Source organism: Carcharhinus amblyrhynchos, chromosome 9 (assembly GCF_965287045.1).
Source record: "Carcharhinus amblyrhynchos chromosome 9, sCarAmb.v2.hapA, whole genome shotgun sequence".
NCBI classification, from domain to species: domain Eukaryota; kingdom Metazoa; phylum Chordata; class Chondrichthyes; order Carcharhiniformes; family Carcharhinidae; genus Carcharhinus; species Carcharhinus amblyrhynchos.
The window spans coordinates 90195606-90217471 of record NC_137332.1 but is presented as its reverse complement, the minus strand read 5'-3'; the positions used below and the strand labels follow the sequence as shown (position 1 = coordinate 90217471).

The window sequence follows — 21866 nt, the reverse complement described above, 5'->3', positions numbered from 1 at the left end:
CACGTGTTTCATTCACCACACTAACGTTAACTATTAAAACTCTCCTTAATCTAAACTGCCATCAAAAAAAAGGTGGGTTTTGTGATCAGTAGACTTTTAAATTCAAAGTTTTATTGAATTCAAATTTCACCATCTGCTGTGTTGAGATTTGAACCCGGGTCCCCAGAGCATTTCCCTGGGTCTCTGGATTACTGGTCCAGTGACAACATCACTACACCATTACCACCTCATAGGTGCACAAAACAGACCCTCTCTCCCTCTCTGTATTCTGTTTCCCTTACTGTAGGGATTTTCTTGCCTACGTTAATGTATGTATGTGTTTGTGGGTGGGTTAATGTTGAGGTAACAAGAGTTAGGTGCTACAGGTGATGGAAGGCAGGGACTGACAGGAAGGCTTCAGCATCATTCAGCCTAGTTCTCAACCAGTTCATGAAATTGATGCCAACATTCACAATCAGAGCGGGGAGGGCAAGGGAGTCTTGTTCTAGAGCAAGACATGCACAGGTATGATGATAGCCAAGTTTTGGATGCTGCTTATTAGGAGGTAGTGTAAGGATCTTGACAGATCCTGCAGAGGATTTTACCAAATTCCTAAGAGGGAATCAAGCCCAGGACAAAGGCAGGAGAGTAGGAAGGGCAAAGAATCTGACTGGGGCAAAGCAGTGGGGAAGAAATTAGAAGATCCATGACATCAGGAGTGAAAAGCCTGGGAGGAATAATAGGAAAGGAGATATAAAAAGGACACACGGTGAAGGATTCAGGTCAGGGGTGACACATACATGATGCTTATACATGGTTACATAACAAAATCAGGACAGGTATTCACTGGTAATAGAGAGATAAATACATTTAATACATATCAAATGGATGGACAAATCAATACAGCCACAGAATACGCAATAACACACTTGATACAATAAATTAGTACTTTGTTTTTAACTCAATATGACATTGAGCAAAGTATAAAGTAAGCAGGACTGACTATAATGCTATGGATACATTGATCTACAGACATAACACAGGACAACCGATGGATTGTTGCACTCAGTCGGTTTTCGCAAACACAAAGCACAGAACTGATTTTCACAAGGAGTTATCCCTCCAACGAAATCTTCATCCTTCTTTAGAAGACGTCATTGAGATCTATTGGACTGAATCCTGACCATGTTTAAGCTGTCCAGAACAGCAGTTAGAAACTCAAACAGGATGCTGATCTGCAATACCTAAAGGAGAAGGGTACATGTCATAATGACACAGCTGTGTGCTCCAAGACCGCCACAGCATGAGAGACAAATCCAATGGTTGGGATGGAAGCAAGAGAGCTGATCCTCTCAACTCAAAGGGCTGAATTACAAAGTTTAGTTCAGAGAGACAATCTTAAAGAGGCACGTGATCAAAGGTTCTGCATACTGAATGGTCTCCCAGAGAGAGTGGGGAGACTGAAAACTCGGGGAAAAAAAAATCAGAGACAAAGGTTCACCTTCGTGGGACAAAGGTGGTGGCGGGGGAAATGGTACAGCACTGCAGAAAGATACAATGACATCTGCAAATTCCACTGCCTGCCCCCAAACCACATTTATAAAACTGACATCTATAAAATGCCTTCAACGCTACAAAATATCTCAACATGCTTCAAAAGGTTCCAAAAAAATCTGACACACAGCCACATGAAGAGAAGCCAGATGACAAAAGGCTGAATCAGAGATAGGTTTTAAGGAGGGTGCATTTATTTGCTCTTGTGGGCACACAGTTTAAAAATTAGGTTGCCCTTAAGGTTCAAATGTGGGGAATTATTTTTGTCACTTGTATGGTCCCTTCCCCAGAGAGCAGACTGGAGACTGGATTATTCAATTTATTCAAGACATATTTGAAAGGAAAGGGAGTTAAGGGTTATGGGTGAGGTGGACACAACCCACAACTAAATTTTATTCAACTGCAGGGCAGGCACAAAGACTTGAGTAGCTGTATCCTGAACCTATGTCCACTTTTTTTTATTCTTTAATGGAATGTGGACATGGCTGGTTGGTCCAGCATGTGTTGCACATCTTTAATTGCCCCTTGAAAGCAGTAGCTTGCTTAGCCAGCTTTCAGAGTCAACCACATTGATGTGGGTCTGGAGTCACATATAGGCCAGATGAGGTAAAGGTGCAGATGTCCTTCCCTAAAAGATGCTAGTGAACCAGATGGGTTTTTCTGATAATAGTTTCATGGTCATCACTAGACTTTTAATTCAGATATTGACTGAATTCAATTCCACCAGCTTCTATTATAGAATTTGAACCAGAGTCACCAGAGCCATTCTGGGTCTCTAGATTACTAGTTCAGTAACGATACCACTGCCTTCCCATATTCCAATGTTAAAAGCAGGAATGAGGGGCAGTAAGATGACAAAATTGAGGGAGTACTTTCAGAGCCTGGAGCCTTGGCAGCTGAAGGCATAGCCATCAAAGGCAGAATGATCAGCATCAGGTGTGCCCAAGAGGCCTAATTAGAGGAATGCTGAGATCTTGGAGGGTAATGGAACTGGAGGAGCTTACAGAGACAGTGAGGGGTGAGGTCATGGAGGTTTTCAAAAGCCAGAATAGGAGCCATTATAGGTCACTGAGTACTGGGCTCGTTGCAAGGTAGGATACAGGCTGTCAAGTTTGGGATGACCTCAAGTTCATGGCAGGCATCAACAAAGGACACAGGAGCAGAAAAGGCCATTCAGCCATCGAGTCTGCTCTGCCATTCAATGAGATCATGACTGTTCTGATATAATCCTCAACTCTACTTTGCCACTATTTACACATAAGCCTTGATTCCCTTACTGATTAAAAATGTCTATCTCAACTTTGAACATTCCCAAGGACCCAACCTCTGCAACCCTTTGTGGTAAAGAATTCCACAGATTCACTACCCTCACAGAAGGAACTCCTCATTTATTTTTAAATGGGCAATGCCTTATTCTGAGATTATGCCATCTGGTCCTAGACACTCCCACAAGTGGGGAAATAACCTCTCAGCATCTACCCTGTCAAGCCCCCCAAGTCATATTTATGTCTCAATAAGCTCACCGCATATTTGCTAAACTCCACTGAGTAAAGGACCAAACCATTCAACCTCTCATCAGAAAATTTCCCCAAACACAGAATCAGCCTAGTGAGCATTCCTTGGACTGCTTCCAATGCCAGTTATCTGTCCTTAGATAAAGGAACCAAAATTGTTTAGTATTCCAGGTGTGGTCTATTGCCTTGTACAGTTTTAGCCAGACTTCCCTATTTTTATACTCCATTCTCTTGGAAATAAAGGCCAAAATTCCATTTGCCTTCCCTATTACCTGCTGAACCTATATGCTGACTTTTGTGATTTATGCATGAGGACTCCCAAATCTCTGTGCTGCAGTTTTCTGCAGTCTTTCTCCATTTAAGTAATATTCAGCTCCTCTATTCTACATACCAAAATTCATAACTTCACATTGTCCTGTATTACAATCCATTTGCCAAGTTTTTGGCCTACATACTTAACCTGTCTATATCCCTCTTAGGACTCTGTGTCACTTACCTTCTCATCTATAGTCATACAGATTTTGCAGCACAGAAAGAGGTCCCTTGGCCCATTGTGTCCACGCCAGCATCAAGTAGGTATCTATTCCAGTCCCATTTTCCAGCAGTTGGTCCACAGTCTTGTATGCAATGGCGTTTCAGGTGCTTATTTAAATGCTTCTTAAATGCTACGAGGGTTCCTGACTGCACCACCCTTCAGGCGGTGAGTTCCAAATTCCCACCACCCTCTGGCTGAAAGGGTTTTTGCTCAAATCCCCTTTAAATCTCCTGCTCCTCAACTTAAATCTATATCCCCTGATTATTGACCCCTCAATGAAGGGGAAAATGTTTCTTCCTATCTATATCTCCCAATTTTGTACACCTCCATGGGGTTCCCCCCTCAGCCTTATCTGCTCAAAGGAGAACAACCCTAGCCTAACTGGCCTCTCTTTATAGCTGAAATTCTCTGGCCCAGACAACATCCTGCTGGATCTCCTCTGGACCCTTTCTAGTGCAATCACATCCTTAGCAACAGTACATTCATTTCCCTTGGCCAAATCATTAATAGATGCTGTAAATTACTGTGGCACTCAATTAGTTACAGGCTGCAATCCTGAAAATATCCCTCCTACCCCAACTCTCTGCCTTTTATCAGTTGGTCAGTCCTCAATCTATGCTAATATACAGCCCCCGACACCATGGGCTGGCCAGGAGAACTTGAAATAGGCCTAGTCTAGAAGTAACAATGACACGAAGGAGGGCTTCCACTGCAGTTCTGTTCAGGTTGGGATACAGTCGGGTGAAGTTACAGAGGTAGAAGTGGGTGGTCTTGGTGATGGTGTGAACGTGTGGTAGAAAACACAAGCAGATGGGGTCAGATCTCAGACAGTTGCCAGGTGGAGGAATGGAGTCAACAGCTGGGGGAATGGAGCTTAGAGCAGGGATACTCTGTGGGAGTTTGGGAGTAGGGGTGGGGCTGTTGGGTTGGACAACAATGACTTCAATTTCCAAGAAAATTAAATGCCGCCAAATTTCATTCAGCCAGTATTGATTTTGACTGCACAGTCAAACAGTTTAGAGAGAGCGCAGGAGTAATGAGAAGTGGGGCTGGCTATCGGTTTATTTTTGAAAATTAATGCTGTGCTTTTGGATGATGTTGCCAAGGGGCAGTATATAAATGGGGAACATGATGGGGACAAGGATAGAATGAGGGGGAATGGGGCTGGGGAGAGACACCAGGGGTAATGGTTCAGGAGCAGGAAGAGAAACTATTGCAGGTGATACTCTGGCTATGACTGGATAGATACAGGTGGAACTCCGCAAGTCTCACCCCATTTTGTTGGATGATAGAGGGGCAGTAGAGTATTTTGTGGCCATCAGCATGAGATACAAGAAAGATGAGAAGAAATGGATTCTTCTATTTTATGTGATAACTGTTTTGGTACCCAGCAGGAATAGAAACCTGAGTGGAGGGAGTTCCCACAAAAATGTACATGCATTTGGAAAGCCTCAACACATTCAAAGATTTTTGAGAGGACAGAGGAATGGGATAGGGATTTGTAAGGATGGAGGGGGGTCAAGGGCTTTGAGCAAAACCATGTTAACAGTAGATTTGATGGACAGAAGGACAACACCCGCAACAGAGTGACCTTTAGAAGGTTAGGGAATGTGGAAGCCAAGAACATGTTTGGTAGTCAGCAGTTTAGTAGGAATCACATCTAGAGAGCAAGAGACAGTTCGCATCATCAAGAGGAAAATAGGATGAAAACTTAAGAAAAAAAAGCAAAGGATAATACATGGATGTATTAGTGAGAGGCAACATGGTTTTGTGAAGGGGAGGTCGTGTCTCATGAACTTGATTGAGTTTTTTAAGGAAGTGATAAAGATGATTGAGGGTAGGGCAGTGGATATTGTCTACGTGGACTTCAGTAAGGCCTTTGACAAGATCCTTCATGGCAGACTGGTGCAGAAAGTGAAGTTGCATGGGGTCAGAGGTGAGCTAGCAAGCTGGATACAAAACTGACCTGGTCAAAGAAGACAGAACGTAGCAGTGGAAGAGTGTGATTCTGAATGGAGGGCTGTGACGAGTGTTGTTCCTCAGGGATCAGTGCTGGGACCTTTGCTGTTTGTAACAGATATAAATGATTTGGAGGAAAATGTAATGGATTGATTAGTAAGTTTGTAGATGACACAAAGGTTGGTGGATTTGTGGATAGCGATGAGGACCATCAGAGGATACAGCAGGATATAGATCAGTTGGAGACTTGGATGGAGAGATGGCAGATGGAGTTTAATCTGGAAAATGTGAGGTAATCCATTTTGGAAGGTCTAATACAGATAGGAAATATACAGTAAATGGCAGAACTCTTAAGGGTATTGATAGGCAAAGGGATCTGGGTGAACAGGTACACAGGTCACAGGAAGTGGCAATGCAGGTGAAGAAGGTAGTCAAGAAGGCATACGGCACACTTGCCTTCATTGGCCAGGGCATTGAGTTTAAAAATTCGCAAGTTATGTTGCAGCTTTATAGAACCTTAATTAGGCCAAACTTAGAACAAAGTATTCAATTCTGATTGCCACACTACCAGAAGAATGTGGAGGCTCTGGAGAGGATACAGAAAAGATTTACCAGGACGTTGCCTGGTATGGTGGGCATTGGCTATGAGGAGAGGTTGGAGAAACTTGGTTTGTTCTCACTGGAGCGACGGAGGTTGAGGGGAGGCCTGATAGAAGTCTACAAGATTATGAGTGGCATGGGCAGAGTGGATAGCCAGGAGCTTTTTCCCAGGTGGAAGAGTCAATTACTAGGGGGCATAGGTTTAAGGTGCGAGGGGCAAGGTTTAAAGGAGATGTATGAGGCAGGTTTTTTTATGATGTGGAGATGCTGGCGTTGGACTGGAGTAAACACAGTAAGAAGTCTCACAACACCAGGTTAAAGTCCAACAAGTTTATTTTATAGTAAACCCACTAGCTTTTGGGGTTTGTCCCTTCGTCAGGTTTTTTGTTAAACACAGAGTTTAGTGAGTGTCTGGAACTCATTGCCGGGGGAGGTAGTGGAAGCGGATACAGTGGTGACTTTTAAGAGGCATCTTGACAAGTACATGAATAGGATGGGAATAGAGGAATATGGTCCCCAGAAGGGTAGGGGGTTTCAGTTAAATTGGGCAGCATGGTCGGTGGAGGGCCAAAGGGCCTGTTCCTGTGCTGTAATTTTCTTTGTTCTTTGATAAAGGTTGGTGTAATTCAAAGGAAGTGTGCATGATGAGTGAGGGGAACAGGACAAAGCAGCACAGGCAGCTGAACAGATAGTCTCAACCGTTGCAATAAAAAAAACACAAACTCCTCTGAGGCCAAGGTGTAAGAAACAAGGGTAGACAGTTTATGAGATACACTTGTGATGAAGAGACAACAGGTATTATTTATACGATCGTAAATAACCTATGATCAGCGAACAATTTTGGCAACAACACACAGGATTCAATTCTGCATCCCATGACCCAGATAAATTTGATGACAAATTGTTAAGTTGGTGGTCTGCCAGGGACATTCAAATCTAGCTCCCTTTGACACAGTGGAAACAAAAGGAGCCCTGATGGTGCAGCAGGGTGTGATTTAGCTATGTAAACACTGTGATCAATAACAGGGGTCTGTGTGCAGAGAGGACATCTCAGTGAGAAACCTATTGCAATACTCAGGTAGAGGGAACAGAACAAGAATTTCAAAAGAGAGACGTGAACATAAGAACTAGTAGCAGGAGCAGGCCATTTAGCCCCTTGAGCCCGCACCGCCATTTAATACGACCATGACTAATCTCATCTCAGCCTCATCGACAGTTTTCTGTCTACTCACCATAACCCTTCATCCCACTACTAATTGAAAACCTATTTCCCCCTTAAATTTGTTTCATGTTCCAGCATACACTGCACTCTAAGATAGAGAATTCTACAGATTTACGGACAGCCCTTTCAGTGAAGTAATTCCTCCTCATTTTGATTTTAAATTTACCATAGCCTAGCCTAAAACTGTGACCTTTTCTTCTGGAATGTCCAAGAGGAAACATCCTCTCTATATCTATCCTATCAATCCTCTTTAGCATTGTATATTCCTCAATTAGATCTCCGCTCATTCTTTAAAACTCTAGAGAGTGTAGGTCTAAGCCTCTCAATCACTTTTCATTAGGCAAGTCCTTTGTCTCTGGAATCAATTTAGTGAACGTTCTCTGAACTGCCTCCATGTAATGCTGTCCTCAAGTAAGTGAACCAAAACTGTCAGTATCCTGATGTGGTCTCACCATAGCCCTATACAGCAATAGCACTTCCCTATTTTTAAACTCTATTCCATTAGGAATAAATGCCAAAATGCCACTTGCTCTCCTCATTACCGGCTGTACCTGCATGCTAACTTTGTGATTTATGCACAACGATGCTCAGATCCTCCTGCACTGAAGCATTTTGAAGTTCCTCTCCATATATATAATAAATTGTATTTTTCGTCCACTGACGAAATTGGATAATCTCACACTTATCCAAGTTAAATTCTGGCCCACTCACCTGACCTATCCATATTCATTGTAAAAGGACGGAAGGATTGAAGGATGGATCAAGATACCACAGGAGAAGATACCATAGGAACGAAGAGAGAAAGACAAACCAAGTAGTGATTAATAGGCAAGTGCAAACCACTGCCTCAGTGCTTTGGCCAAAAGCATAATCAAGTGGGGATACTTTTTTGATGGAAAAGCCATCACCCCTCCACAGGATCAGAAAATCCCACCAGTGCAGGAGACCATTCAGCCCACTGAGTCTGCTACAATTCTCCAAAACTGCATCATAGCTAGGACCACTCCCCTCCACCCTATCCACATAACCCCATGCATTTACCATGGTTAATCCACCAAACTTGCACATCTTTGGACTGTGGGAGGAAAACAGAATACCCAGAGGAAGCCCATGCGGAGAACATGCAAACTTCACATAGACAGTTAACCCAAGACCGGAATCGAACCTGAGTCTCTGGCGTTGTGAGGCAGCAGTGCTAACAACTGTGTCACCCTGCTGCCCTCAATCACTACTTAATCATGGTCATGACATCAATGGGATTAACCACACTGGCATCACAGCTGGCAAAGCCCTTATTTACAAGCATGAATACATAAGTATGCAGGGCAATATTGAGAAGGGCTGCAGGGATAATTTAGGTGGAAGACGAGCCTGGAATGACAGGAAAGCAGGAAGGATGAAAACTTTGGGGTTGAGGGCAGAACACCCAGGGATGGACAGAAAAGGAGGAGGCAGGATGATGGGGTTGGTAAAGAGCAAAAAAGGGAATGATGAGCAAGCAATGTGACAGCTAAAACACAAATGCCAGTGGATATGGGGATGCCATGTTTGGAAGACAGTGCCAAACTGATGTCCAAGTATTGGGACTGGGTGAAAGGCAAGCAGCAATACTCCCATGCATCCACACATCTTGGAAACTAAGGGGCAATTCAACATGACCAATCCATATACTCTGCACATGTTTGGCTACTAAGGTGCAATTTATAACGACCACTCCACCCAACCTGCACACCTTTGGACTGTGGGAGGAAACCGGAGAATCCGGTGGAAACCCATACAGTCATGGGGAGAACATGCAAACTCCACACAGTCACCCAAGGTCAGAATTGAACCCAGGTCCCTGACGCTGTGAGGCAGCAGTGCTAACCACTGAACCACCGTGCTGCCCTCAAACAATGCGCCCAACATGGGCCTGAACAGCCTCGATCCTCAGGGGCTCCAGGAGGATGCCCATGATTATAACCATAATTACTTCATAATTTCCCATTACTGGGAAAGTTCCTGAAGCATCAGGAACACAGTGAAGTATTGAAACACTGTGCAACTTACTGCAGAGGCAAAAAGTCTGCACAAACAGCAATTGGCACATTTCAACACAGTGCAGTTGGTATCTTCTCTTCAGCATGCTTTGTTTGATGCTGCAATAGGTATTTGAAGCTTTTAAATCTCTTTTTACACACAGCGCACTGAAAAGCTTTCTCGCCTGTGTGAATTTGCTGATGCTGCGTCAAGTTACTGGATGTGTAAAATCTTTTCTTGCACACTGAACACTCAAACGGCTTTTCTCCAGTGTGAATTTTTGAATGTTTGTTCAAATTGCTCGAAGTGTGAAACCTCTTGCTGCACACGGTGCACTCGAACCTCTTCTCGCCTGTGTGAATGCGCCGGTGCTCGATCAAGTAGCCCGATCGGTAAAATCGCTTCCTGCACACTGTGCACTCAAATGGTTTCTCTCCAGTGTGAATCTTCTGGTGCTGCGTTAAGAGGCTGGATGTGTAGAATCGTTTCGTGCACACTGCGCACTCAAATGGTTTCTCCACAGCGTGAATGTGCTGATGCTGGATTAAGTTGCTGGACGTGTGAAATCGCTTTTCGCAAATGGTGCACTCGAATGGTTTCTCACCTGTGTGGATTCGTTGATGTTTGTTCAAGTCGCAAGAGCGGTAAAACTTTTTGGCGCAAATGGCACATTCAAATGGCTTCTCTCCAGTGTGAATTTTCTGATGCTGGATCAAGTTACTGGATGTGTGAAATCGCTTTGTGCACACAGTACATTCAAATGGCTTCTCACCTGTGTGAAATCGTTGATGTTTTGTCACCTCACTGGAGGTAAAAAAGCGCATTGCGCACACGATGCACTCAAATGGCTTGTCACCAGTGTGAACGCGCAGGTGAGTGTCCAGCAGACTGGGCCAGCGGAATCCCTTCCCACACACTCTGCACTGAAGGGCATCCCCTCCCCGATTCCCAGATGCTGGCTGACGGGCTCCGACAGATGTTGGGGATTCAGCCCTGTTATTACTGAACATTTTGCTTTCATTCTTAATTTCCATCTTGATTCTTCGCTCCCAGGTGCATGAGCTCAGTCGGTCTAGCAAAGAACAACAGAACAAAGCAGTCAACTGACTGGCAGTTCACCAATGCAAAGAGAATGAGAAAAGATCCATCAGGGAACATGGCTACAAAGATCGAAGCTTTCAGATAACACAAAAATCAGTGGAGTTGCAGATAGTGAAGAGGATTGTCAGAGGATACAGCAAGATATAGACTGGTTGGAGACTTCGGCAGAGAAATAGCAGATGGAGTTTAGTCCAGACAAATATGAGATAATGCATTTTGGAAGGTCCAATACATGGAGGAGTTATATGGTAAATCGTAGAACCTTTAGAAATGTTGACAGGCAGACAGATCTGGGTGTAGATGTCCACCAATCACAAAGTGGCAGTGCAGGTGTATAAGGTAGTCAAGAAGGCAAATGACATGTTTGCCTTCATTGGTCAGGGCACTGAGTATAAAAATTGGCAGGTCATGCTGCAGCTGTACAGAACCTTTGATAGGCCTCATTTGAAATATTGTATACAATTCTGGTTGCCATACTATCAGAAGGATGAGGATATTTTAGAGGGGGTACAGAAGAGGTTTACCAGGATTTGCCTAGTCGGGGGGGTATTAGCTATGAGGAGAGTTTGGAGAAATTCAGCTTGTTCTCACTGGAACCACAGAGGTCGAGGGGCCACCTGATAGAGGTTTACAAGCTTATGAATGGCATGGACAAAGCGGATAGTCAGATGCTCTTTCCTAGGGTATAAAAGTCAAGTGCTAGAGGACATAAGCTTACGTGCATGGGAAAAGTTTGGAGGAGGACTTTTACAGAGAAGGTGATGAGTGTCTAGAACACGCTGCCTGGAGATGCAGTGGGAGCAGGTACAATAGCAGCAATTAAAGGGCATCTAGATGAATACATAATTAGGATGGGAATGGAAGGATACAGACTCCGAAAGTGCATACAGTTTTAGTTTAGACAGGCATCACGATTGATACAGGCTTAGAGGGCCAAACGGCCTGTTCCTGTGCTGTATTGTTCATTGAACAAAGCAAGTGCTGATAAAGGGACATCTAGACTTGGAATGTTGGCTCTACTCATTTCACAGAGGTTGTCAGACCAGCTGAGATTTTCCAGCATTTTTCTGTTTCGGATTCCAACATCTGCAGTATTTTGTATTTATCTGTACTGTTCTTTGGACACTGCTGCTAACTTTAAGAGTCAGAGTTACAAATATTTCACCATTAAACTGTTTTCTCCCAGAATCTAGTGACATACTGTTGCTATAGCATACAGGTCCTGGGAATCCCAGTCCCTGTCCAGGGAATCCCAGTCCCCACACAGCACAGATCGTGCAGGTTACTGTCCCTGTACGGTACAGTTTGATACAGTTGGATTGAGCAAATTACAGGGACTACGAGCTGACAAACTCCAGAGTCTTGAAATAGTTGGTTAGTGAGATAGTTGATACATGAATTTTGGAAAATTAAAACTAATGTAAGGTTGCATTAGATTGGAAAATAGCAAATGCAACTCCTTTGTTCTAAAAGAGAATAAGACAGAAAAGTGGGAACCCAAAAGTCAGTTAGCCTAATATCAATCATAGGGAAAATGCTAGAAGCCACTAAAGATGTTACAGTGAGGCACTTGGAAAATTAATGGCAATCAAGCAAGGTCAATATAATTTTGAGAAAGGAATATCATGTTTAACCAGTATAACTGAAATTCTTTGAAGTCACATGTGCTGTGAATAAATAGGAGCCATTGGATGTACTGTACTTTCTAGAAGATATTTGATAAGATGCCACATCAAAGGTTATTGCAGAAATAAAAAGCTTATGATGTAGGAGTTAACATGATGGCACAGCCATTAGGAAATAGAGTGCATGTACAAACGGGTCTTTTTCTAGTGGGCAAGGTGCAATAAATGGTGTGCTACAGGGATCAGTACTGGGACCTCAATTTTTACATTTTATATAAATGACTTGGATAGATGGACTGAAGGGATGGGTGCTAAATTTGCTGACAACACAAAGAGCTTGAAAGAGAATAGAAAGGACAAAGAGACACAACTAGGTTATCTGAGTGGGCAAAAGATTGGCAAATGGAGCATAATATGAAAATGTAAATTTTGACAGGAGGAATAAAAAAAAAGCTAATCCTCGCAATGGTGGAAGATTGCAGATCTTTGAAGTGAGGTACATGAATTACAACAGGTAATATAGCAAATGGGAAAGCTAACAATGTGATAATTTGAGGGGAATTGGAAGGGTCAGTTGCACAGGGCATTGAGACCATATCTGGAGTATTGGCCTCCTTACTTAAGAAAATAAGTAAATGCATTAGCAATTCAAAGAACATTTACTAGACAAATATCAGGAATGGGAGGATTCTCTTAGGTTTCTAACCACCAGAGCTTGAAAGAGCAAAAGACAAATTGATCTAAAGCATACTTCTGATCTGAAGCGTACTGCAGGGTGGATGTTTCCTCCAAAAATCTAGAGCTGGGGGCCATCCGTTTAAGATGGAGATCAGGAGTATTTTTTTCTCCTCTCAGGGGCTAGTGAGTCTTTGGAAGTCTCTTCCTCAAAAGGAAGTGAATGCAGAATTGTTGAATATTTTTAGTGAATTCAGAATCCCGATAGTGCAAAAGGAGACTATTCAGTCCATCGAGCCCACGCTGACAACAATCGCACCCAGGGACCCCACATATTTATCCTGCTGACCCCCCCTGACACTAAGGGTCAACTTAGCACACCCAATAAATCAATCCAAACCATGCATTTGAGTGTGGGGGCAACCACAGCACCCACAGGAAACTCACATAGACACAGGGAAAATGTGCAAACTCCACACAGATAGTCACCTAAAGCCAGAATTGAACTCAGGTCCCTGACACTGTGAGGCAGTAGTGTGCTATGGAGTCACCAATAAGGCAGAACCAGATAAATACTTGATTAATAAAGGGGGTGAAATGTTATAGCTGAAAAGTTATCCAAGTAACCAGGAATGTGAGGTTGAGATAACAATTTGATCAGCCATGATCTTATTAAATGGGGGAAGCAGACTAACCGAGAGGCCTATTCCTGTTCCTATGTTAGTTAGGCTGCATATTGGATGGTGGCTGCTCTACCCACATTGACCCGCGCTCCTGGAGCCACCCTATCCAAACAGCAGGACTCTGCGCATGCGTGCCCCCGGCCTCCCCGATACCCATTCGGATGGAGCGCCTACACTGGGAATGGAGGTGCTATTCCCTGAGAGGACGCTGTCCGGGCTTTCTGAGCCCGAGTGAATCCTACAAGGGCAGCAGCTAAGGCGAAACACGGACTCACCCCACGGCCAAAGGGAGCCTCCGTGATCCTTGTTTGGCCCCGCTTCCGGTCGTCAACAGCCGCCGCAGGTGGACTGCAACAAGATGGCGGTGCGGCTCACGAGGGATGACAGGCGGGAGGGCGGAGGCGGGCCGGGGGCTGCGGCAGAGGCATGCGAGGGCGGGGCCAGGACGTGGGGTGGGCGTAGCCTTTGGCGTCCTTTAGAGCTAGGGGGCGTGGCTATATTACGTCACGGTCACAGGTTGCTCTTTGCGTCACGTGCGGCCAGGGGGCGGGCTTCAGGTTGGGCCAAACGCTCCCGGCCCGATCTCGGCGCCGGCGGGTCTGAGCGGCAGGAACGGTCCGGTATGAAACTGGCGAGCACCGGTCCGGCTGCATGGTGCCGCGGTGTCGCCCTCTCGTTATTCACGGAGCCCCGGTTGTCGCTCTTGAAGCGGAGGCCTGAGTTAAAATCAGAGCTGGCGCCAGCTGCGCAGCCATTTTGAGGCGATCGTGTCGGCTGGTATTGGCGTATGACGGTGCGATTTTAACACGTCAACGCGCCGGAAATACCCATTCTTCAGTAAGACGGGTCGCCATTGGTCCAGAAGGTCAGGCCAGTTTGGGGGCAGCTTACTCCAAGTGGACTGCTGATTGGGCAGTGTTGAGGTTGGCCTGGTTCTGCACTGGAGGCCTGTGCAGAGTCTGCTCCAATTGTCTCAAGTATCCTCCCCATCTTCCCCACTGTTGCACTGATTGTTCCAGCCTCAAGGCTCCAGATGGGGGCAGTTTTGGGAACCTTAATTTGGCTGCATGAGGAGGAAGAAGAGGACCAGCAGCGGCGCCGTCATCTCCAGGAGGAGCAGCAAAGACTGCGGCTGGAACAGGAGCAGCTGCAGCGGAAGCTGGCTGCCCAGCGGCGGGCAGCTGGGCCACAGCGCCGATCACACACGAAGGAGACAACACGGAGGAGGCTTTACCCAGCAAACAGGGTCTATCGGCCTCGAGTCACTTTCCTGGAGCTTCCTGAGGAGGAATGCCTGAGAAGGCTGCGCTTTTCCAAGCAGGCAATCAGTGACCTGTGCAACCTCCTCCAACAAGACTTAATGCCAGCTGGCCCCGGTGGCCATGCTTTGCCGGTGGCAGTAAAAGTCACAACCGCTCTTAATTTCTTTGCCTCGGGCTCCTTTCAGGGTGCCACTGGTGACATTTCCCACATCAGCCAGTCTGCAGTGCACAAGTGTATCAAACAGGTCACCAATGCCCTCTTTGCCCGAGCGAATGACTACATCTGTTTCCCAATGGATGCCAGAAGCCAGGATGACAGAGCAGCGGGCTTTGCCGCAGTAGCTGGCTTCCCTCGTGTGCAAGGGATCATAGACTGCACGCACATCGCCATCAAGGCCCCTGACAATCAGCCAGCAGCCTTCAACAGGAAGGGCTATTATTCCATCAACGTGCAGTTGGTCACTGATCACCAACACAGAATCATGCAGGTCTGTGCCCGATTTCCAGGCAGCTGTCATGATGCCTTCATTCTGCATCAGTCAACTATTCCCCCGCTGTTCCACTCCTGCCAGAACTTCAAAGGCTGGCTGATAGGTGACAAGGATTACCCCCTCCACACGTGGCTTATGACCCCCTTCCCCAGTCCCAAGACTCCAGCTGAATTGAGATATAACAAGAGCCATGGGACCACCAGGAGGGTAATCAAGCGTACCATCGGACTCCTCAAGCAACGCTTCCGCTGCCTAGACAGGTCAGGGGGCCCCTTGCAATATAGCCCACAAAGAGTCTCCCGCATTGTGGTGGTCTGCTGCATTCTGCACAACCTTGCCATGCAAAGGGGACTGCACTTGGAAGAGGAAATACCTGAAGTCCTGTCGTCATCCGATGAAGAACACTTAGACGATAGCGAAGAAGGAATGGAAGGAGATGAAAGTCAGCAGCTTATAGCCAGAGATGTCCGGAATCAACTAATCACCCAATGCTTTGGTTGATGCACTTGTTCTTACCTGAGTAACAGATCTCTGTACTTCCAATTCCAGTCAGTTCATCTTTCAACTTCTGAGCCAAGGATTAGATATATGCTGCCAGACATGGCAGCTTCAGTGCCTGTTCTGAAATCAAACAGCAAACAAATTTGCTAAGTTTAAAATGGCTAACACAATAAAAGCCTTGATGTTATTTCTCCTTCCCCTTGTCAACAGGCAGTGCTTTCCTTAAATGTATTTGAAATTATCTGACTGTTCCTACGAACAACTTGTTCAGGGGCTTTCTGCATCAGAGATGGCGGAAGGCCTTATAGCTTGATGCCTGGCTGCATTTCTCATTTGCTGCCAGGATAGTTTGGTGCACCACAGGCCTTGCTTGAGTGGCTGCTGAGCGAGCAGATGCTGCTTTTGTCACGATAAGGTGACATTCCACTGTTCCTGGAGTTGGGTTTTGTTGCTATCATGTAGCCCACTAGCCTTTCCAAAGTGGGTTGCATGAGCTTGTATCTGAGCTCTAGGAGATGACCTGAGCCTTTGATGGCAACATCTTCTGTCTGGACATCAGACTATTTGGGTATAGAATTGCCTATGCTTCCAGAGTGGCGTGATAGGCTTCTTGGCAATTGTATGCATGGATTCAGAAAACTTATCTTTTTACAAGCCATAATATTGTCAGTGGAATTCAGAGCCGAGCTTTCTCACTGGCAAGGATACTGGCTACCCCAGTACCCGCAGTGGCTACCCCACAGTTTCCAGTCCCTGATCCTGATCAATTTTTTTAATTGTTCAAGGAATGTGGGTGTCGCTGACTGGCTCAACATTTATTGTGCATCCTGAATTGCCCTCGAGTTGAGTGGCTAGGCTGTTTCAGGTGGCATTTTAGAGTTAGCCACGTTGCTGGAGTCATATGTAGATTCCAAAGCAGGTGGAGTTTTTTGATAGTATTAGATTTTTTTATTCCAGATTTTCACTGAATTGAAATTCCACCAGCTGTCAGTGTGGGATTTGAGCCTGTCACCAGATGGCATAGTGGCAACGCTGGTTAGCACCGCTCCCTCACAATGCCAGGGATCGATTCAATTCCAGCCTTGGGTGACTGTCTGTGTGGAATTTGCATGTTCTCCTTATATCTGCGTGCATTTCCACCAGGTGCTCCAGTTTCCTCCTACACTCCAAAGATATGTAGGTTAAGTTGATTGACCATGCTAAATTGCCCCTTAGTTTGGGAAATTAACTGGGTAAATGTGTTGGATTAGGGGGATTGTCATTGGTGCAGGCGCAACAGGCCAAATGGCCTCTCCTGCACAGTAGGGACTTTACGATTCTTCTATGATTCTGTGACGCATTGTGTCTCTGGATTACTACAGCAGTCACAACACCACTATGTCATTGTCTTCCCACTTCCCAATGTAGGTTTCTCTCTCTCTGCATCATTCAGAGTTCCAGTCCCTACTCATTCCTCTTAAGAGGTAAAGTTGCACTCACCTCCAGAGTTGAAACCATTCCAGATCTCCGGTTTCATAATGAGGCAGGGTTAGTTCCTAAACTCATAGTCAAAGATCCACTGGGGAAAAAAAAAGGTGTCATAATACAACTGAATTCCATATTGTCTTAGATTGAATCCAAAATAAAAATTTTCATGACAAATAAGCCAGTTAACCTAGGTGTATGAAGCAAGAGCTCATAAACTTAATTTGGGAAAATAGTCAAAATGTATGGCAGTAAACAACAGTCAGAAATGTTCAAGGGACTTAAAATTTTTGGCAAAAATACATTGCATTAGAAATCAGAAGCTCCGTGAGAAAGATCCATCTGGGGCTATAAGGGAGATTCTTAATATTAGATTTAAAGAAGAGGCTTATAATGTTGTCAACAATAAGTCCCATTTTTGGGACAGTTTTAGAAATAAGCAAAATGTTGATAAAATGGGAAAATTAGAAAATGAGAGTAAACTAGCCAGGAATATAAAAAAATGATGCTAAGAGCTGTTGCAAGTAAAAGGGGGAAGAATAGTTCCATTCCTCAGATTGGAGGATTTATCAAAATGAGGAAATAGCAAAGTTGTTGAACAATATTTTTGTCTATTCTCACAGTAGAAGACAACTTGCATATCAAAGATGGAGAGTAATTTGGAGGTACGGACAGTGCAGAACATAGTGATTAATATGCACAGAAAATAACTTGAGGGACCAAAGCAAAAATCCCTAGGACCTGAAGGCCTAAGCCTCAGGATCACAAAAAAGCTGCAAAGATAGCACATGCACTGGTTATGCACTTGTCCCTGCAAGAATAGAAGTTAAGAAGTCTAACACCACTTTTCAAGTAAGGAGGCAGAGAGATAAAAACAGGGCACTGCAGGCCAGCAAACCGGACATAAATTGTTGGGGAAAATTGCAGAATTTATTATTTAAAACAATATGTAAGATAAGGGCCAATAGAGTCAGGGGGATGTAATGTAGGAACAGGTTAGCTTATGCACTTTGGTAGGAAGAATAAAGGAACTGAATATTATTTAAATGGAGAAAGATTGCAGAAAGCTGCGCACACGGAGGGATTTGGCAGTCTAAACAGCTGGCATGCAAGTTCAACAGGTAATAGGGGAAGGTAAATTGGAATGTTGGCCTTTATTTTGAAGGGAATGGAGATAAAAAATAGGGAAATCATGCTAAAACCAAGCACAAGTTAGACCACATCTGGAATATTATGAACAGTTTTGTTCGCCTTATCTAAGGAAAATATATTAGCATTGGAGGCAGTCCAGAGAAAATTCATTTGGTTGATCCAGGATATATAGAGACTTTTTTATGAGGAGAGGTTAAGTTGGCTGGGCCTGTACTCAATGGAGTTCAGAAGAATGATGTGGCTTTATTGAGATGTATAGGACTCTCAGAGGGCTTGACAGGGTAGATGTTAAGAGGTTGCTTGCCCTTGTGGGAGAGTAGGACAAGTGGGTATAATCTCTGAGTAAGGGGTCACCCATTTAAGACAGATGAGGAATTTCCTCTCTCAAAGAGTAGTGACTGGAATTCTTTACTGCAGAGAGCTGTAGAGGCTGGGTTGTTAAATATGTTCAAGATTGATAGATTTTGAATCAGTAAGGAATCCAGGGTTATGGGGATAAGGCAGGAATGTGAACTTGAGGATTATCAGATCAGTCATGATCTCATTGAACAGCGGAGAAGACTCGAAAGTCTGAATGGCCTACTTCTGTCCCCTTGTCTTATCGTCTTGTGTTAAAATGTAAACATAGGTGGATGTTCGGTTAATGGTCAGGAAGAAGAGGGTAGGGATAAATGGGGCTGTTTCTATTTGGCAGGCTGTGACTAGAGGAGTGCCTCAAGAGTCAGCAGTGAGACCTTAACAATTTACAAATAATACCAATGACTTAAATATAAAAAAGCCTGAGCATTTGGTAAATCGGTTCCCGCACAGGATAACTTGCTTGTTGTTGCTGTACCCTGTTCCAGGCGCTAACCCTGTTTCGTATACGTGATTGCACATCCTGCGTTTCAGTTTATCATGTTTCCACTCTCTGGACTCTGGGTTCTACACACAGCACCCTGGTTTTTAACTGTATACCCTGGTGCCCAAATCACAACATTGTTCCACACACACTGTTGTAATTTTACACTCAACCTTCTTGTTCCACAGCTTATACAGTGTGCAAGATAGGAGTATCAGGGAAGGGGGTGGGGAGGTCTGGCACTGTGCCCAGGGGGCGTCTCACACTGTGCCTGGGGGGAGTTTCATGTGTAGCCCAGGGAAGGGGGGAGTAGGGGGTGGAGAGTCTCACACTATACACTTGGGGAGACTCAATTTTTTAAAATCTTTCACTTTCTGTACATTATGTATATGTTAAGCATCTTTTTAAAACATTTATAAAAAAATTAACCCACCCAAAGAATGTGTGCTGCCTCTACTCACTGCAGCTAGACCAAAAAATAAGTGCACAAATAAGGGCAAAATAATCACCCATCATCGGTGCAAGTGACGGAAATTAGGGTGAGATTACAGCTTAGATTGCAATACCAGCAGCTTTCCAAACCTGACTTGGAGGCTCAAAGTTGGTGCTCTTTCAGCACGCATGTGCATATGCCAGGACTTCGATTTTTGTCCTGTTGTGCAAGTGCTAGTAAATCTTTTCCGCACTCTTTCTAATATAATAATATCCTTTCTATAATAGGGTGACCAGCACTATACACAGTATTCCAAGTGTGGATTATTTTCCAAATGTCGCTGGATTCCGGGGAAGTGCCGGAAGATTGGAAAATGGCTAATGTTACGCTGTTGTTTAAGAAGGGTAGCAGGCAAAAGGCAGGGAATTATAGACCGGTTAGTTTAACGTCTGTTGTAGGTAAAATGTTAGAATCCGTCATCAAGGAGGAAATAGCGAGGCATCTTGAGGGGAATTGCTTGATAGAGCAGACGCAGCACGGTTTCGTTAAGGGGAAGTCGTGTCTGACGAATTTATTGGAGTTCTATGAGGATGTGTCTAGGGCGGTGGATAGAGGAGAGCCAGTGGATGTGGTGTTTCTTGATTTTCAGAAGGCGTTTGACAAGGTGCCTCACAAGAGGTTATTACAGAAGGTCAGGGGGCATGGAGTTGGGGGTAGGGTGTTAGCGTGGATAGAGGATTGGCTGTCAAATAGGAGGCAGAGAGTGGGGGTCAATGGGTGCTATTCGGATTGGCGATTGGTGACTAGTGGAGTGCCCCAGGGGTCGGTGCTGGGGCCTCAGCTATTTACCATTTATATAGATGATCTGGAGGAGGGAACCGAGTGTATGGTGTCAAAATTTGCTGATGACACCAAGATTGGTGGAACGGCAAATTGTGCGGAGGGTGTGGAGAGTCTGCAGAAGGATCTAGATAGGCTGGGCGAATGGGCCAGGAACTGGCAAATGGAATTTAATGTTGGCAAGTGCGAGGTGGTCCACTTTGGTAGGAATAATGGTAGGAAGGACTATTACTTACGTGGCAAAAAACTGCAGCAGGCGACGGTGCAGAGGGACCTCGGGTCCTTGTGCATGAGTCGCAAAAACCCAGCCTGCAGGTGCAGCAGGTGGTCAGGAAGGCGAATGGGATGCTGGCCTTCATAGCGAGGGGGATTGAATATAAAAGTAGGGAGGTCTTGCTGCAGCTGTATAGGGCACTGGTGAGGCTGCAGCTGGAGTTCTGTGTGCAGTTTTGGTCGCCGCACTTACGCAAGGATATTTTGGCCTTGGAGGGAGTGCAGAGGAGGTTTACTAGGCTGATACCGGAGTTGAGGGGGTTGAGCTATGAGGAGAGGCTGAATAAACTAGGCTTGTACTCGTTAGAGTTTAGAAGAATGAGGGGAGATCTCATTGAGACATATAAGATGATGAATGGGATGGATAGGATAGAGGTGGAGAGGCTCTTCCCGCTCAGAAAGGACAGTAGGACTACGGGGCACAGCCTCAAGATAAAGGGGGGGGGACAGTTTAGAACGGAGTTGAGGAGGAACTTCTTCACTCAAAGGGTGGTGAATCTCTGGAATTCTCTGCCCGTTGAAGTGGTGGAGGCTGCCTCGCTAAATATTTTGAAGACGCGGGTTGATGGGTTTTTGATAAGCGAGGGGATTAAGGGTTATGGGGAGAGGGCGGGAATGTGGAACTGAGCCATGACAGATCAGCCATGATCTTATTGAATGGCGGGGCAGTCTCGAAGGGCTAGATGGCCTACTCCTGCTCCTATTTCTTATGTTCTTACCAATGTCTTGCACAACTTCAACAAAACATCCCAACTCCTGTATTCAGTGTTCTGACCAATGAAACCAGGCTTGCTGAATGCCTTCTTCACCACTCTGTCCACCTGTGACTCCACTTTCAAGGAGCTATGGACTTGTACCTCTAGATCTCTTTGTTCTGTAACTCTCCCCAGTGCTCTACCATTAACTGAGTAAGTCCTACCCTTAATCTACCAAAATGCATCACCTGGCATTTATCTAAATTAACTCCATCTGCCATTCGTCAGCCCACTGGTCCAATTGATCAAGGTCCAGTTGCAGTCGGAGATAACTTACTTTACTGTTCACTTGGTGTCATCTGCAAACGTACTAACCATGCCTCCTATATTCTCATCCAAATCATTAATATAAATGACGTAACAGTGGATCCAAAACCGATCCCTGAGG

The 21866-nt window shown here is 45.0% G+C and overlaps 1 protein-coding gene across 3 annotated transcripts; it reads right to left on the bottom strand.

Moving 5' to 3' along the window:
- Nucleotides 1-832: 832 nt before the first annotated feature.
- LOC145348044 (uncharacterized) lies at nt 833-13856 on the bottom strand. 3 transcript variants are annotated; one of them, XM_080196169.1, is made up of 2 exons: nt 13738-13856; nt 833-10454 (listed from the first exon to the last, which is right to left on the bottom strand). In XM_080196169.1, exon 2 carries the CDS (start codon nt 10414-10416, stop codon nt 9454-9456), a length of 963 nt encoding a protein of 320 aa, XP_080052295.1. In that variant the 5' UTR covers nt 10417-10454; nt 13738-13856; the 3' UTR covers nt 833-9453. The 3 variants fall into 3 exon arrangements, with proteins under 3 accessions (XP_080052295.1, XP_080052292.1, XP_080052293.1); XM_080196166.1 differs by having other exon boundaries at nt 13742-13851; XM_080196167.1 differs by lacking the exon at nt 13738-13856 and adding an exon at nt 12860-13731.
- Nucleotides 13857-21866: the final 8010 nt, after the last annotated feature.